Below are 17,885 nucleotides of genomic sequence, written 5' to 3' on the forward strand. Positions count from 1 at the left end.
CGTTTTCTTGTATTCCGTCCTGATCATATTGTAGTTGTTCTTCGTTGGGAGAGAGAGAGATATGGTAAACATGGAACTGGTACATAAGCTTGGTAATTTGTAGCTTCCTCATATCATCTATGTTTAGAACGCGAAATCTTTTCAGTACCGATTTATGAGTTGCACATCCAGGCCCCCGTGGTGCTTTGGCAATGATACGGATGATCCGATGTTGTAGTTTTTGCCGTGGGTCAATTGTGTTGGCAGTCTTTTGATTATTACATCCCATCGAGGGGCGAGGGGAACGAAATACAGACAGTAGCCTACTGAATGTAATCCTGTAGAAACCTAACATGGTAGGAACAACAACAGCGGCAGAAAGAAACCAAATCGTAGCGTGCTCCGGTCTCAGTGGGTATCATGCATGACTTCGCATGATTGACGCTCTATTGTGACAACGCTGCAGGTGATCATTAATTCAAGCGGTCATACAATCGCGAAATCTTCAAATTCGCATTCTCAGTTTCTGTTTTGTTGTCTCACTTTTGCGCCGGAGTTGAACTGGGATATTTCAATCTCAATTATGGCTACGGTTTCGGAAATTTCTGCTAATTGCGACACGAGTGATCTTGAAACTGCAATCAACGAAATCTCGTTGGACAGCAGCCATGCTCAAGAAGAACCTATAGTAAGTATGGTATGGGTTGGTGGTACTGTATACGGCGGTACCGTACCATAGTTGCAGAAAATGCAGATTTTTATGGATTTATCAGGATTGTTTATAGAAATAAAGATTTTGTACGTAGCCACTGGTATCAATAAGCGGTAATGTTTTAATATATTTTTCAAAGAATAGGATTTTATTATTTGAATTGTATCATTATTCATTATAGGCCGAACATACCAAACTTGGTTTATGATTTCATTTTCCTTTATCAATTATTGTGTTTTATAGAACTTCATTACTATTTTACCGAAATAGGTTCCAGATTTAGATTATGGTCTGATAGATTTGAGCTAAACTGAAATGAACTAAAACGGATTGGACAAAGCACTATTTAATCAGTTAAACATGATTTATGCTGGCTTACCACATCAGCGTTTCTGAAAAATATATTCATGCTTCGTGCCCATTTATCTCTACATATCAATAATTGCTGCATGTAGTCGGATATCCGAAATTAAACCTCATCATCACCGTTATCAATTTCTTGATGAGGTATTGGGCTATGCATTACTACCTATTTGCAGACCGCGATTTCACTGATCATATAAATCTGGTCCATTAGCAATTCTGCAGTTTAATAAATCATGAGCTGTGACAACAGATTACGTCATACAAAATTCATGCAGTTGGGTCAAACTAAATGAAAAATTCATATCAACTATTACAATAGCATGATATACAAGCCAATTTGTCAATATAATTTCAAATCAGCATACTGGATGTTTTGGGTCTGGCTCTGTGATCGTTGGCTTTAATGCTTAGATTGATGCGATGGAACAATTATACTATCATCATGAAATATACTATCCAAATAATATTACGATTCAATTCAGTGTTTGCTGTATTGTTTCATGAAATTTAACATCACACCCTGAACATTCATGGATGCATTTTTCTTCCCAGTAACGGTTGGTTTACTTTTCCCTTCTACATATTGTAATATGAATTAATCTATCCTGTGACTTTGCTATTCTGTTTAAATTGTAGACTATCTGAAATCAATAAGATAATGTCGTGAGTACATACCTGATATTGCAGACTTATATTATTGGAATCTGGTTTGTCACCAAGCTAAAACTGTAATCAGATTATCTCAGCTTGCTGTGTTCCATAATCCCTTCTTATGTACGAAATCTTATGAGTAGTTTTATACCTAGCCGTAACAAAGTCCTATCAACATTTAGATTTGAGATATAGGCTATAGGCCTACAGCTTAACCTGTTCTTCTGATTACCGTATCTGATTGATACAACATATTTTTAAAGGCCTACAATGGTATTTAGGTAATAAATGTATTTGGTGTAGTAAAACTGGCAGTGAAGAGACTTTTTGAGGTACTGAACTTGAATATACATTTCAGTAATATATTCATACCATAAGTATATAGAAACCCGAAGCTTTTCTAGCTGACACTCTTCAGGGGCAATCATCAGCAAATGAGGAATTTTAAAAACTTTCATCTAGCTACGTTGCATGCATCCGATTATGAAACCATAGAGTAAAATGCAAAACAATTGACAGTCTAAATATGCCGAATTGAGATATTTGCGAGCGTTAGTCCTGGCTATATCATTTGTGTTAGATGCATAAGTGCATATTCTAATGTTTGATTGTTTTGTTCATGCTTAGTATTGAGCACGTGCATCAACTGCCTATAAATTAGTTTATCCCAAATGATCCATAAATTCAATCGTGCATTCATTATCACCTTGCCAAACGAAATCAACGTTATCATGCAAAATGTTATTTGTCAACATGACTGGATAAAAAAAAACACCTTACTCATAATTGAACACATTACATACTTAGCTTGAACAGCCCTATTTGCATTTTAATCTACTAATTCAAAATCAGAATTTTCACTCCTCGCTGACGTTTTTCTAGGATGAAGACTTGCCCTGTCATTCGCCGCGGTTAATGCAACCTGCCGAGCAATCCGCAGAAACACTCTACAAAGTGTTTTCCGAAGATTTTGGAGTTTCAGATTGCAAACCCGCAGAGGTAAACCATTTACATTTGGATAGTTACGATACGTTCCCTACTCAACCGTTAAACACCTACAGTCCTACATTGACAAATGAGTGTTTGACCAGCATTCTAATTATGGGTTATCGCCTGATTTCCCTACTATATTTATGAATAGTAATGGTATCGATAATATGGGCCGGTGCTTCTCAACATTTTTGTCTTCACGGACCCGCTATGGACAGTCACGGACCCCGTGGATCACAATATGTTTGGTACCAAAATTGATAAACAGATGTCTAATGAACGTAGAACGTCTAGCCTAGTCATTTCTAGCAGCTCATCTTGAAGTTATTCTGGAATAGCGGTTATGTCTATCACAGGATAACATTTCAAAAAGCATAGATTAGGTTTTCAACCAATTTGGAGATTTCGCGGACCCCCCTGTTGAGAACCACTTAGACTACGTTTGAAGTACTTCTCCTTTTTCGGAGTAGATTATCTTATATAGAAAGTATCTTTCCGTCACCTTCATTTGTCAAACTTCATAATTCAGCTATGCGTAAAAGCTCCTGAATCAGGGTAACTGAATTGGAACTTGCATCAATTTGTGGTGTCATTAATCAAGTTGTGTTAGTCGCTAAAATGCACTTTGCAAGTTTGGAAGTAGAAATTTCTGATTCACTCTACCAGCGCTGACTAATTTCATCACCTCTGAACTATGCCAATTTAATAACAGTAGACCCGCGTTGGGCCTTGTAATTTTGCTGGAAGCGTGATCTTTAGTTTTTAGCTTGCTTTGTTATTAACATATCAATGTATAATTCGGAAGGTTTTGGCTCGCGTGCATTGCCACATTGAAGAAAGGCTCGGTAATCGAAAATGGATCGCTTTGTGGAGGAGTTGCTTTTCGTCCAGCGGGCAGCGGTTTATTGATACTTTTGTTGAGGTTTGTACACTATCATCTGAGATCAGTGCACGGACCCCTTTTGTAACAATGTAGCTTACTACTACCTTTATGTCAATTGCTTAAATAGTGTTCTTAAAACAGTATATTATAAACGTTTTTGATTTCGATATGCGCCGCAAGTATGAGAATATTTCGTTTTTACACACTCATCCTTATTATGAAGACCTGTGAAATGAAATCAAATATAATAAAAATATAATTAACTATCTATATGCTAAAATAATTACGTGCATCCCTTCTTCAGGTGGACGATGTATGCGGGGACCAAGCCCACGTTTCCTTGTTCACTCCGCCTTCCATATTGGAGTCCGAGCCAGCGCTTCAGCTGATCCAGGCACATTTAAAAGAACTGGAACACACTGTGGACGTCGTTGAACTCTATCCCGCTATGATGCCGGGATACACATCTGATTTGGAAGAGGAAGATATCACGGAAATGGCGACTTTTGTAGAGAACGTCAGGTCGGTTTGCGTTGAATTTTGATGGATTGACATCAATCCTATTAGTCATTGCTACTATACGGCCCAATTTCTCAATCTTGTATCGTATGGCAAATTGTTAGCCGGCTAGACTGAGGATGCAGCGTACAGTATAAGGCTAAAAACCAGTGCCCTGGCGTCTAGATGACGCGATCAAAGTCATGGGAAACACCTTGCACTCGGGATAACGCCGATGGGCTTAAATTTGATTGTGAATTTGGAAGCTGTTGGCACTCTTCGCAGCTTCCACTTTTATACAATGTATGTTTCGCAGTCCCAAGATCAATCATTGCACGCTTTTGAAATCGCTTTTGACATGGCACCAGGGTTGTAACCAAGTCGCAAGGCTCCGAGTCACATATCAATCTCACTTTGACAGTTTTGACTTGAGTCAAGTCGAGTCATTTTCAATTCACCACCGAGTCAAGCCCAAGTCAGCGATCATAGGTATTATGACTCGAGTCCGAGTCCACGTCATTGTGGTGATTGCTCATTCTTTAGTCAAAGTCTTGGGTGATATTGAATGGTTCGAATTTATAATACTCAAATTTTCCTCACTTTTAGCTGTTTCTGATCACATTTTCAAGTACCAGTACCAATAGCAGAAATACCAATAGTTTGGTTACTTTACTATTCTTCGAAATTACAATAAAATGTCGGTCTTGGCTGTCTAAGTCTTGAGTCACATGACTTGCTTCTAACTTTTTTCCTGTTCATATTTAAGACAAAGTTCTATGTAAGCGAGATAGAAACATGTCGCTTCTGCATCTTTTAAGCACAAAACTAGCTTTCTAGTCCAAGCGGTTACCAATGTATGGCAAAATTAACTCTTTTGGGCTCGTTCGGTGAAATTACACGGTCACTAGAGAGTTCACAAACACAAAATTATGATATAAGTTATTTATTTGATATTTGGCACCACATATCACGACCACTTTCTGAAATTCAAATCAGAAATTTACACTACTATTTCTACTTGGGTACCAACGTTGACTCATTCGACCATCTCTGCCTGTTTACGGCTCAGGTTTTTCTTCGAGCACATCCATCGCGATTGGGACGACGACGACGACCGTGAGCAAGACTTCGACACGTGCTTGCGATCCAGACTGCGTCTTCACTTCCTCATCAACAGCGGCTGCGTGCCTTCACCGATCGTAGCGAGATACAACCGTACCATGTCGAAATATTTGGTGCGTCGGAAAGATCTGCTCGACTACCAGGTATTTATGATGCCTTGTTGAAATTTTGTTCGTTGTTGCATCAATATTTTTGTAGATGTGACTGGGGGTACTGACCTATAATCTTGATTTCAGGACTACATTGATTGTAGTTAGGGTTACAATATGGCTTCTTTTTTGAAGAAATTGAAAGTGTCCTCAGAGGACGCCAAAATGTCCACTTTTTCTAGAAAAACTGCAAAAATTGGACACACCGAACGCCAGGTTTGGCAAGAAAACAACCGAAAAATGCGTCCCGACCGGTATTTCGCGAGCGAGATCGGAAAAAATGACCTTTTTTCTTTCTTTTTTACTATTACTCGAAATAATTTCCAAATCAAATGATTTCTCCCGTATTATAGCCAACATTTTTGACAAGTGTCCTCTTTTTAGGATCTCAGAATATGGCAACCCTAATTGCGCTAGAATTTATCGCATCAAAGGCTTGTCGTGTGCCCCTTATCAAGAGATAACGACACAATAAGAAGCATATATACAAAGAGATTCAAACCAAAACCTAATCGGCAAAGTACGTTGTGATTAGTGTGAGTCAAAGTAGTCAGCACTGCTACTCTACTGGAAGTAGAAATAATACCGTCAATTTCAAGTACAAGTAGCGATATCTAAGACATGGCAAAACTACTTCAAGTAAATGTACAAAATGAATAGGCAAATAGTTTTGTAGAAGTAGATTTTTGCCTGATACTCGTCATCGACTACCGTTGACGAGTGTCAGCTGAAAATATTCGGGTTCGTTTCAACATGGATAATACTGTTCTGTACCTCCAAAGAACCCTTCAAAAGTATATATGTTCTATATATATATTTTTAGTACTGGTAGTTAATCGTAGGGTCTACTTTTCAATCTTCGTTACTGATCCAATTGATGACACTACAAATAGGCGCAGTTGTCGAAAATAAGTTCAGTTGCTGTGATATTTCGACCAGTTATTATGACTATTTCTCCCATAATGTGTTGCAAACAGACCTCAAAACTCTTTTGCACTAAATTGAAAGTAGCCTATATTTTTCGTCTACTTTCAGGCTGTGATTCAAAGCCAAGGCGAACCCACCAACTCTGAGGCTGTCGAATGCTGGCGGAAATACTACGAAGTTCTCATGCTGAGCGGGTTGCTGCAAATATGGGAGAGCCTTCAGTTGAGGTGCGGACTGGTTTTCTGTATTCTACTCTATTGAAAAGATAACCTAGTTTTGATGCGGCGATTCAAGAGTATGTGCGTTGTGCATTTGCTGTGTAGGGGATCGTTTTGAAACTGATTACGCCCATGTAGAAGTAATCTTATCAAACTATAATGAGGTGCTAGCGGAAATAGTGGCTTTCAACACAGGTCAGAAGTGATTCTAGCAGACGGCAATAATATTTTAGTAGATTGTTCAAGTGTATAACTTAAGGAAGATGTGCAATGCTATAGCTACCGCTATGATTACTCTGCCAACTACATGCCAGCTCAAATGAAGTAAAGTTTCACTAGGTCTGTAATACGTATCCACCTAAAGGTTATGAAGGACCATCAATCTTTGTGTGGAGTTAGGAATAGGACCTAATATATTTTGCATACATGTATTTGATGTTTATGTGGCATATATACACCGACTCATTATATACATACACACGATCTGTACACATATGCACACTATGCGTACATGATGCACACATGTCGCCGGACTTGTAAGGTGCAAATATAGCCTTGTAAGGCTTTCTAAGTCTCTCTCCATATTAACATGACTTTGTACTTGTCTGTCATATGATGATGAGAAATTAATAAGCCTAAATCATCAATGGTGCACTTACAGTGTCGAGGGTCCGTGCTTTCCGCAAGTCCAACGAAGAAAGAAAGGCAAAAGACTCGACGGGTCGAATGTCACCCATTTGGTGACTCGTACTCTCACACCCGCGTTGGTGAAAAAATTTCCGGATAACGCAGAAATTATGTGAGTGTCATTTTTAAACTAATCCCACGGTACCGTATTTGACTTTGCGTATTCTGTGGGGACACCTGCAACGGTAGGCCTATTCACTGCTAATTTAACTGGCAATATTCTTTTAACTGAAGTTCAGCTGGATAACCTATTGGAATATATGGCTCATGATGTCCATTCTTACCTAGCTGCCAAAAGAATAGTGTCATGGTACTTGATTTTTTTTATTTCTTAGTGCGGAGAAACATTTGTAAAGAAGGCAATTTGACACGTCACTCTATTCCTTGTTCAGTTTATACCAGTGGTTCTTAACCTTTTTTCCTCCAGCGCCCCCTTTCAAAAATGATCATGCTCCAGCGCCCCCCAACCTCGTATTGTAAGGAATGTAATAAAGACAATCGGTAAGAGGGAGGGCCGTAACAGCACTTCGTCAACCCCCCTAAAAACGATTGCCTTGCGCACCCATAGCGTGATAAACCAAACTTCTGAGGGCTTCGCCCCCAAGAATCCCGTAGTGTGATTTCGATGGTCATCAAAGTTTGTGTGGCCTGTTCGCCCTAGGTACCAAAATTTTCGATAATGCATGAATGAATAGATGGTAATTATATAAGTCGCTAAAAACTTTTCATCCTCCCAGCCCACGTAATCAGATTTACCAGTAGCGCTGAGTGAGCTGTTGTATTGGAAAATATAGGGCACGTAGTGAATAAGATAACTCGGGCGTGCCCGTAGGTACAATTAATTCGTTACCAGGGCCGTAACAGCACTTCGTCAGCCCCCTCCCCCCAAAAAAAAACGTTTGTCTTGGGCCCATATCGGGTGATAAACCAAACTTCCGGGAGGCTTCGCCCCCAGACCCCCCTTCAGCTATCCTCTAGTTGCTTATACTAGTCATCTACATTTGGTGTCCATTTACTGAACTAGTTATTCTCGCCTAGACGCGCTAAGCGCGAAAAATTTCAATATTTATTGATTGAATTGGTCAATATGATCGGGAATTGCATGTATATTGATATCAATTTTTATCCTCTCTCTGCTCACGTAAACAGATTCACCGGTAGAGCTGGGTGATGTGTGATTGAAAAGGTAGGACCCCTCAATAATAATTATACATCTCCGGGCATGTACCCATTGGCAGGAACGAAACTGCACTTCGTCAGGCCCCCCGAAAAAACTTGGGTCTTGGGCTCCCACAGGGTGATAAACCGACCGCCCCCATCACGTTGTTTGCTTTTGCCGCGAAATCAGCTGTACTGTTTAGCGAGCCAGTGCGAAGCGCGAAAATTTTCGATAATTCATGATAAAATCGGTCAATCAGATCGGGAATTGCATATATATTGCTATCAATTTCTTGTCCTCTCTGCTCACGTTACCAGATTTACCGGTAGAGCTGAGTGAGGTGCAATGTTCCCTATAAGCTGCGCACGTGCGCAGTGCTGACACGGTCTCTGCGCACAGAAAATCTACGTTGCGCACAACAAATCCGAAGTTATGACCTTTTTTTAGTCGTTACGTACTGTTGTCCAAGGGTCTGCATAGTGAGTTGTTGAGTGTGCGCAGACTCGTCAAAACGTAGAGGGAGCATTGTGAGGTGTCCTGGAAACTGTAGGGCCCGTAACTAATAATTAAACATATTCGGGCGGGCGGGCCCGTTGGTATGACTTCGTTGCATGATGTTATTTCGTGACCTCCTGTCTGCTATATCAAAAAATATAGAACCGCCCAACAGGGATGTCTAACCCTATGTATCCCTGTCGCCCAATCGTACTAAACTTAAAGACGCACACGATTTCAAATTGGTATTTCTTCACTGGCACATAATTTTTCCCCGCCAGATGGAATTCGTCTTATTAGGTTCAGATTGCCACGACAGGAACATTCGGTGTCAGTCATTTAGGCGCCCATGGACAATTAAACCTATGTCTTTTGTAGGCTATATATAAAACGAAGTTTTCGGTGTTAATTTGCTCTGAATACTCATTAAGGATATGTCCTACCACCACATCACCTACTGCGAAGCCATTTTTCTCCAGCGCCCCCCGAGCGTTTCCGCCCCCTTCAAAATCGCCAGCGCCCCTTGGGGGGCGCTAGAGGCAAGGTTAAGAACCACTGGTTTATACCATAATTCTTCTGATAGACATTTTATGCCAAAGTCAATACTGTTAGTCAACTATAAAGTTGAAAGTGTTGAATTATCGTCCTTCTTACGAAGCAGTCAATTTGCGAAACAACCGATTACTTTAATTTTTTAAAGTCTTGTAGATCTACTTGAAAACGCAATTAAGATTACACAATACGCATCACGATCTACCTATGTCGGAATGGTATAGGACATGGTATGCGTTTGTCCATAATGTTTTTGCCGCATATACACCGACCCATGATATACAATATACATATACACGATCTGTGCATATGCATACCATGGGTGTATGATGTGCATAGGCCGCTGGACAAGGAAGGTGCAGATATAGCCTTGCAGGACTTTCTAAGTCATGCACCACCCCTCCATGCTATTACGGTAATGCTGAGCACCAAGCGGGGCAGTCACAGATACCAGTGTTACTAATCAGGTCTTTGGTCTGACCCGGCAGGGAATAAAACCTACCGATCAAGAAGCCGGATGTTACCATTACGCTATCTTGACGGAATGGGAAGCACTAACTTTGTGTTCTGAACTTGTTTGCACCCAACAAGACCATTGTCTCTCACCAATCCCATTGTCTTCATCTGATTGTTTCTAAAACGGCCAAGGCGCCGCTATTGTTCTACTGTGGGAACAAATTCTTTTCCGTTACAGGCAACATGAAACGCCCTTTGCGGCCTTAAAGGAATGCTATGAGGGAGATGTTATTGTTTTATTCCCTGGTACATACGCCGGTGATGGGTTGCATCAATTGACGGATTCGATCACGATTAAAGGTCAGTGATTTTTAGTGTCTGGTACCACATGCTGCGTACTTCTATGGAAGGCATTGGTTGTAGAATGAATTCTTAGTATTGTAATGCATATAAGTTGACAAACTATATCGCTTCGAAGTATCAAAAGTCATTCACAAATATTTTTCCAATAGTTTGCCTACTGTGTTTGATGACTTTTTCATGCCTGCTAAAAATGTCCACTCCCACTACACGAGATCCTCGTCTAAAGAAAATATCTACTTACCCCCACCCAATAGCAACCTAACTAAGAGATCCATCGACTACTCGGGACCTATCATCTGGAATGCATTACCACCACATATCTGTGAATTGCCTTATTCATAAAAGCCCTACTTGATCACCTCTTGTCGTTACATTAACTCTGTTGCCCTACCTCGCCCAGACATTGCTTCATTGATCATTTGCTACCATCGTTTAATTTTTCTCCTATTTTATTTTTTTTAACTACCGTAACATTTTTTACAGCCAGACTGTTCAGAGTCAAGTGTACCTGTTTGATGCTGGTGTGATCAGTCTAGATGACTTTCACGGTCGTATCGATCATTCCTATCTAATACCGAATACTGTGCATGTTATGTATTTTGGTTGGATGAAAATAAAGAGTCTTTCTCTCTCTCTCTCTATCTCTCTAATAAACATTAGTTTGGTGATACGATTGTTGATATACAATGTTCTTTCCAATTCTCCGCTAATTGCTGACGATTACCCCTGACGAGTGTCAACCAAAAATATTCGGGTTCATTTCAATATGAATATATTATTCAACTAAATATCGGTTGTTTCCCCAATTTTCTGTAGACGAATTAGATTAATTCAAACACAGGCACCGTGACTGTTTTTACTGGGTTTATTCTTTCGTAGTTACTTTTTACAATGCACAAGTCCATCAAGAAAAACGAGATTTACACTAGAACGTGATATTTTCAGGATCTGGCGATAAAGAAGATGTCGTCATCAAGGCGACGTGCTCCGACGATCTCTTCATAAATATCAGCTCAAGCACTGTGACGCTAGAAAATCTCACTTTAGTTCAGGTATTCAATACTACAGCACATAAATTCCAGGGCGTGCAAACGAATTACTGATTCGAAATCATTTTGTTTTTCCATCCCGTATATTTCGAATAATAAGGGATGCCAAATCAACAGGGATTATCTTATAGTGGGCAAAGCGGTTTTTATTGACATCTTCCCACGACAGTGATAGCTGTTAAGCTAACTTGTGCGGTGCAATCTCTCAGACTTGTACAGGCTACCGTACGGTACCCATATGGTTAGTTGACGGTCAGCTAGCTAACAGTTTATTGAGTAGTTTTAATTGCGGATTTTGAAAATTGAGTAGTTATAGTTTTAGTTCTAGTTGTGAATTTTGAAAAGTCAGTACTGGCAGTTCTAATTTTGGATGCGAATTTTGAAAGATGAGTAGTTTTAGTTCTAGTTTTAGTTGCGAATTTTGAAAAATGAGTAGTTTTAGTTCCAGTTTTAGTTGCGGATTTTGAATAATGAGTAGTTCTAGTTTTAGTTGCGAATTTTGAAAAATGAGTAGTTTTAGTTCCAGTTTTAGTTGCGGATTTTGAATAATGAGTAGTTCTAGTTTTAGTTGCGAATTTTGAAAAATGAGTAGTTCTAGTTCCAGTTTTAGTTGCGGATTTTGAATAATGAGTAGTTCTAGTTTTAGTTGCGAATTTGGGGAAAAAATTAGTAGTTCTAGTTCTAGTTTTAGTTGTGAATTTTGAAAATTGAGTAGTTGTAGTTCTATTTTTAGTTGCAAATTTTGAAAAGTCACTAGCTCGAGTTCATGCGGAATGACCCGAGTCATTACAACCCTGCGAAGATACATCTTGCAATTTCGATAGTCGTCATATCCGATTAACAACTAAAAGTATGCGACCCATCGACCAAACCTACTTTTTAAAACCTCCACTTGAAGTACTTTTCGCATGACTTGAAAACTGCTACTTCTACTTTTAATGGAGTGTAAATTCACGGCATTGCTTCCGATTGTACTTGAGTAGCAACACTTACTGCTTTGATCACCTATGATCTTGATTTCACAGGACGATAACTCGGAAGCCGTTTTGCGGGTAGACAGCGGACATGCCATCGTATCGAACTGCGCCTTCAGATGCAACGGCACCGGTGCTATAGTACATCAAGGGGCGCAATTAACAATGCGTGACACGGCCATCGCCTGCACGCAGGTATATGATACTGTGAATATTGTTTTTGTGCTGTTGGGAGAGCCATCAACGTTTGTCAACATTTCTATCACAAAATATGTCATCACCGGTATGAAATTTGAGTACTCCAAGCTGACAGGCTCAATGTACTGTTTTTAAATTGTGAACAAACTAGTTCCCATGTGTATGTATTATTCAACTGTATAAAGTTCTGTACCTTCAAGGTTATTTATATTACTAAATCTATCTAATCTGTATTGACGTCTCAAAATTCAACTCTGCCAGGGGCCTGCCGTTGAGGTGATGCCAGGAAGTACAGTGGTTCTGGAAAACAATGTGTTTTCTACTTCTGATGACGATAAGTGTGCTGAGGATGATGTCGCGAAAAACCAGGAAACAGGAAAAGGCCTGGTCCATCTGCACGTGAGTGGAAATGTATTGTCGTAATACCAGGGTTGTAACCAAGTCACAAATAAATCTCTCTTTCATAGTTTTGACTCGAGTCAAGTCGAGTCATTTTCAATTCACCACCGAGTCAAGTCCAAGTCGTCAAGTCCGAGTCATAGTGTTATGACTCGAGCCCGATTCCAAGTCATTGTGTTGTCTGTTCAGTTTGGAGTTAGAGTCTTGTTCAACCCTCTTTTTACAACTCTGCTTGGTGATACCGAATGCTACGCATTCATAATATACTAATTTTTTTCACTTTTAACAGTTTCTGGTCAAATTTTCCAAGTACCAGTACCAATAGACGAAATAGCAATAGTGTGGTTACTTTACTATTATTCGAAATTACAACGAAATGTCAGTCTTCGCCGTCCTAGCCTCGAGTCAATCCACAGGTTAACTCAAGTCGAGTTGAGTAATTTTCCATGTTTTGAGTTAATGACTCAAGTCGAGTCATAAAAAAACCGCGAGTCGAGTCATTACAAGCCTGTGTAATAACAGACGTGTTCCGTAACGACGTTCTTCTACTTTTTGGGGTACTTGATTAGACCTTTCCTGCTTGGTCTACGTACTCACATTGTTATCTTTTTGGACTAGTTCCAATTCTGCCTAGCACTTTTAGACAAAACCACTTAGCCTATATTTACACATTCAATTTTGTTTGGTAGAAAGTACTTTTGGAGTATGTTTGCATCACCAAATTCTCATACCAACTTTGCAATATAACCCTCGTTCTACGGCTACTTCAGAGATTACGTCTATAAGCATCCGGCAGGAAGTACCAATTCAAAATCTCTGAACTATCGCAGCGGTTTCCTCAGTTCAGTTTATTAAGAATTTTCATCAATTCAAAAACGCCGCAGGGCTTCGATACAATGAAAAGACAGGAAGGTGTCGAAACGACTTGGAGTAGTTTTTGAAATGAAACACCCACCCGGGCCTAGGCGATGTAAAGAAGAGGCATGCACACTGAACGAAAAGTAAAAGAAGATGATACAAATGATTTTTAAAGATCGTTGGTTCTAGTTCTAGACGCGCATTTTGAGAATCCAGCATTTAGTACAAGTTCGTTCAACACAGGTCGTTGACCCGCCGACTCTAAAGATGAACGGCAACACAATCCAAGATGGCGGCAAGAAAGGCGTCACAGTCAGCCGCAAGGTGTATTCCAGCTCGGACTTGATGGGATGCAAGAAAGAGAACTTCCCGGTCGACGTGGAGTCCAGCGGCGACGGGGAAGGCGCCGCCAAGAAGGATGGTATTCTCAAGCTGATATTCGCGGAGTGATCTTGCCTGTTTCGTTGCGTTGCTTGGTTATAGTACGTTCGAAAGTGTTCTTCACTCGCTTCGTTTTAAAGACGCCCTGTTTTCACGCGTGCTTGTTTGCAAAATCATTTAATAGTTGGTTATCAGAGTTAAATATATTGTCTGTTTTGACTTTGTGGTCGTGTGGCGGTTGATGAGTTTTCAGTAGGAGGTGCGTAGGCTTAGATGTTCCGAATTTAATTAGGCAGGAAAGGAAATCGGTTAGTAACGAAGTACTACTGCTTATTCGGATTGCTCCAACATGGTTCTTCTACTGATCTACCTGCTCGGGTTCAGATGACGTCTGCACTATTTCATCCGGAACCCCACAAGATTGCGACAGACTACGGTTTCAGACAGTTTCAATATCCGTTACATTTGAGCAAAGGTTCTTTTCAGCTTTGTTGAGTTTGCAGTAGCTCTTGGTTTTACGCGCTGCATCGCCTTGAGAATCGGGTTTGGTTATACGTGACCTTCATCAGAGCAACAGAACATGTTCCGATTCTATCTTGGTATTTTAGCGGCATCGTGGAATGTCTTCTTGCAAATTCGAAAGCAGGGATATGTAGAACTTCTAGAAGTTTCTAGATATCCCTGTTCGAAAGTAGTCGCCTAATACCCTTGATTGACGACGTATACTAAGACACTGTGATGGCTTTTGGGATGGGCGGTCGCCCGGGCCCCACTGGTCGAAGGGCACCCCCTCTTTGGTTTTAGAGCTTTTTTCAAGGTTTGTAGCGAATAGACGGGAAATCCTTGTACCAATCAAGAAGATTATTGCGTTCAGATGAGTCAATCAACAAATCTCCGCATTTGTTACAGAAGTCCCATATGACGACAATCATCAAGTCTCTGCATGCCTGTAAAGTTGGTAGGCGAAAGGGGGGTCTGGGGGGACGAAGCCCCCCAGAAGCTGCGAATACATACTTTATCCATCAATCAAGGATAATCCGAGAATTATCAAGGAAAAACTCCTACAACTCCACTTCTACTAGTTGGAATTGAGTCAAATTTGTTTTGCATCGTCTCTGAAGACAGCTCAACAATTTCATGGGGTTGACAGAAAAATTTGAATTTTTAAAAAAAAATTTAATTGGATATTGCGGAACCCTATACTTTTTAGAATTGAACCAAATTTGGTGTGCCGCGTTTTTTACGGTAACATGACAATTTAATGACTGAATGGCTGGAATCCAGAACAAAAAGTTATTTTTGAACAGCCCTAGTGGCCAACCTGCGGCCGTCGACACTTAATTCGTCGTTAGTATGTGTTGGCGGCCGTCGACATGCAAATTGAATTTACCAATTGACCCCTGTAATTGAAGATGTATATATTCGCATGAAGTAACAAATAACGCCAACTGAAACACCAACAGCCAACACCCCTGCAGCCCTCCATCTTTAATCCACTGATCAACCTCGTCAGTAAAGGCATCAAGACACTCTGATGGAACTGGGTATATTGCGCGGCGGTTCCTTATCTCCGGCTCTTCTTCGTTCTGCCACACCCATTCCAGTCCACAGTCCACTTCAACCCCGAATCTTTGAGAGATTTTTATTAATCCTAAAAATATTTTCGCGCTGCGCGCGATTCAATGCGATTTCATTTTCGATTTTAATGTAATAGCGCCCTTTGCAATCTGAGCCCCACAGTACAAATGCGAGCAGCAGAGGAAAATGGTGCACCTGATATAGATATAGCCTACCGACTCGGAATCGTGTGCTCCTCACAAAAGAAATTTGTTTCTGGTACGTCTGGGCAATTCCTATATATTTCCACTATAGCGACAATCCTGATAGGAGGTCAAGAAATAACAGCATGCTACAAAGTGACCAATAACAATTGGCCCACCCCAAGACGCATCATCATTTATTACGTGGCCTAAATTTTCGAAGACTTCATCAACTCTACCGGTGAATCTGAGCACATGGGATGAAAATGGATATACCTGTTTGAAAGTAATATTTGAAACAACTTATATTAATGACGAAAGTCATTCGTGAATCTGAAAATGTTTTCGCGCTTCGCGCGACCATGACCGTTGATATAGTATGACCACTCGCTGTTTCGGTGCGTATTAAGCCGATATGAATCAATAGATTAGCCCGGTCTTCGCCGGAAAGAGACATGGGCAGTTTAACATGGGTCTTTGACGTCCAGCTAGTTCATTACGACCATGCCCTAGCTGGAATGCGGTTATATAGGCTATTTGATAAATCGAAAAGCGGTCGTGAATAACAAAACGGTTGGACACCCCTGAGCTACACAAAGACACAATAAATAGGGTTACCATACGTCCTCCTTTATGAGGATTTGTCCTTTTTTTCCAGGTTTTTTAAAATGCCCTCCGAGGACACAGGGATGTCCCTTTTTTGACAATTCACCCGCTTTTACAGATATTTAGAGCTAAGATTCGAGCGAAAATGGGCATAAATTACGCTAAACAGGAAATTCGTGGTTCGAACGTAAGTGACGACCATTTTTTTAGACAACCATCCACAAAGTCCACCTCATTTTGTCGCTTGCGTCTTATTCTCTGCATTACTTTTCATTCTGTGTGTATGCCTCTTCTTTACTTCGCCTACGCTAAGGTGGATGTCTGATCTTAAAGGCTACTCCAAGTTGTTTCGACACCTTACTATCTTTTCATTGTATCGCAGTCTTGTGATGATTTGAAATGATGAAAATATTAATAAACTGATTGATTGATTGAAGCCGGGAAAAAATACCATTTTTCCGAATTTTACTCCACAATTCGAAGTCTAAAAATTTTGAAAAAGTGTACTCCTTTGCCGATCCTAAAATATGGTAACCCTAACAATAACAAATAACGAGATTAGCTCTTCAGGCTATGCGATTGCTGAATAAGATATACTGACAATACTGGTGATTATGGTAGAGTTGATTACCGATACAGTGAAACGGTTCATACATTTTTTGCATATCTAGTTAGCTACCTCGCTATAAGCTACCTCAAGTGGGCGCCAGTGATTCGTTGTTTAGCACAGCACTATCGTATCATACGGTAGAGGGCAGAATGAACACTGAACAGGTAAAACTATCATCGATACGCCTGATGTCTGCGGAATTATTCCACTGGATTGTAAATACCAAATGGAGGTAATGAGATATTACCTTCAATTCAAGTTCAGACGCAATACAAAATATTTTGTCGGTTATCACTGATTTACACCAAGAACACATACTATGATGATAGCAGAGAATGAGAACAGGCCTACAATGGAAACTACCTTACCCAGACGCTAGGTAAACATCGCTAACACACCGCGCTTGAGTGAGCGTTAGGAATTCGAGTTCTAATTCTAAAAGCGGCTTGTTGGTTCTCTATGCCAAAGCGTGTCGTATTCCTTTAGTTATTGTATCACCGAGCTAGGTATACGATCGGCCACTACGATAGCAACAGAATACGGAATTACAAGTCAACCCACCTAGTAGATAAGCTGGTATTCACAGCTTTGATGCAATGCTTTAGTTTTAAATTAATATCGTCTTTTATGTACACAAGGTGTAGCTAGCGGACCATAGTGAACGAAATATTTGATCGACGCCCAAGGCCATAGTATAGCGGAGAAAATAATAATTTGGACTCGAATTCGGGTAAGAAAAGCAAAAAGTGACACGCCATTGCAGATAGGTAGCCAAATATTGATATTTGTAATCGTCGTACGACAGTCAATATTGATAAGAACAAAGGCTACGGTTATCATCAA

At 40.3% G+C, this 17,885-nt stretch overlaps 1 protein-coding gene across 1 annotated transcript; it reads left to right on the top strand.

Moving 5' to 3' along the window:
* Positions 1-475: 475 nt before the first annotated feature.
* On the top strand, positions 476-14,285 carry LOC145459141 (testicular spindle-associated protein SHCBP1L-like). Its single transcript, XM_080337768.1, has 12 exons — positions 476-667; positions 2,591-2,707; positions 3,504-3,620; positions 3,886-4,103; positions 5,149-5,344; positions 6,386-6,504; positions 7,157-7,294; positions 10,083-10,204; positions 11,153-11,259; positions 12,282-12,425; positions 12,690-12,827; positions 13,929-14,285. Exons 1-12 carry the CDS (start codon positions 563-565, stop codon positions 14,133-14,135), a joined length of 1,728 nt encoding a protein of 575 aa, XP_080193894.1. The 5' UTR covers positions 476-562; the 3' UTR covers positions 14,136-14,285.
* Positions 14,286-17,885: the final 3,600 nt, after the last annotated feature.

Source organism: Botryllus schlosseri, chromosome 16 (genome assembly GCF_051294905.1).
Source record: "Botryllus schlosseri isolate E-star chromosome 16, Bs_hap1, whole genome shotgun sequence".
NCBI lineage: Eukaryota > Metazoa > Chordata > Ascidiacea > Stolidobranchia > Styelidae > Botryllus > Botryllus schlosseri.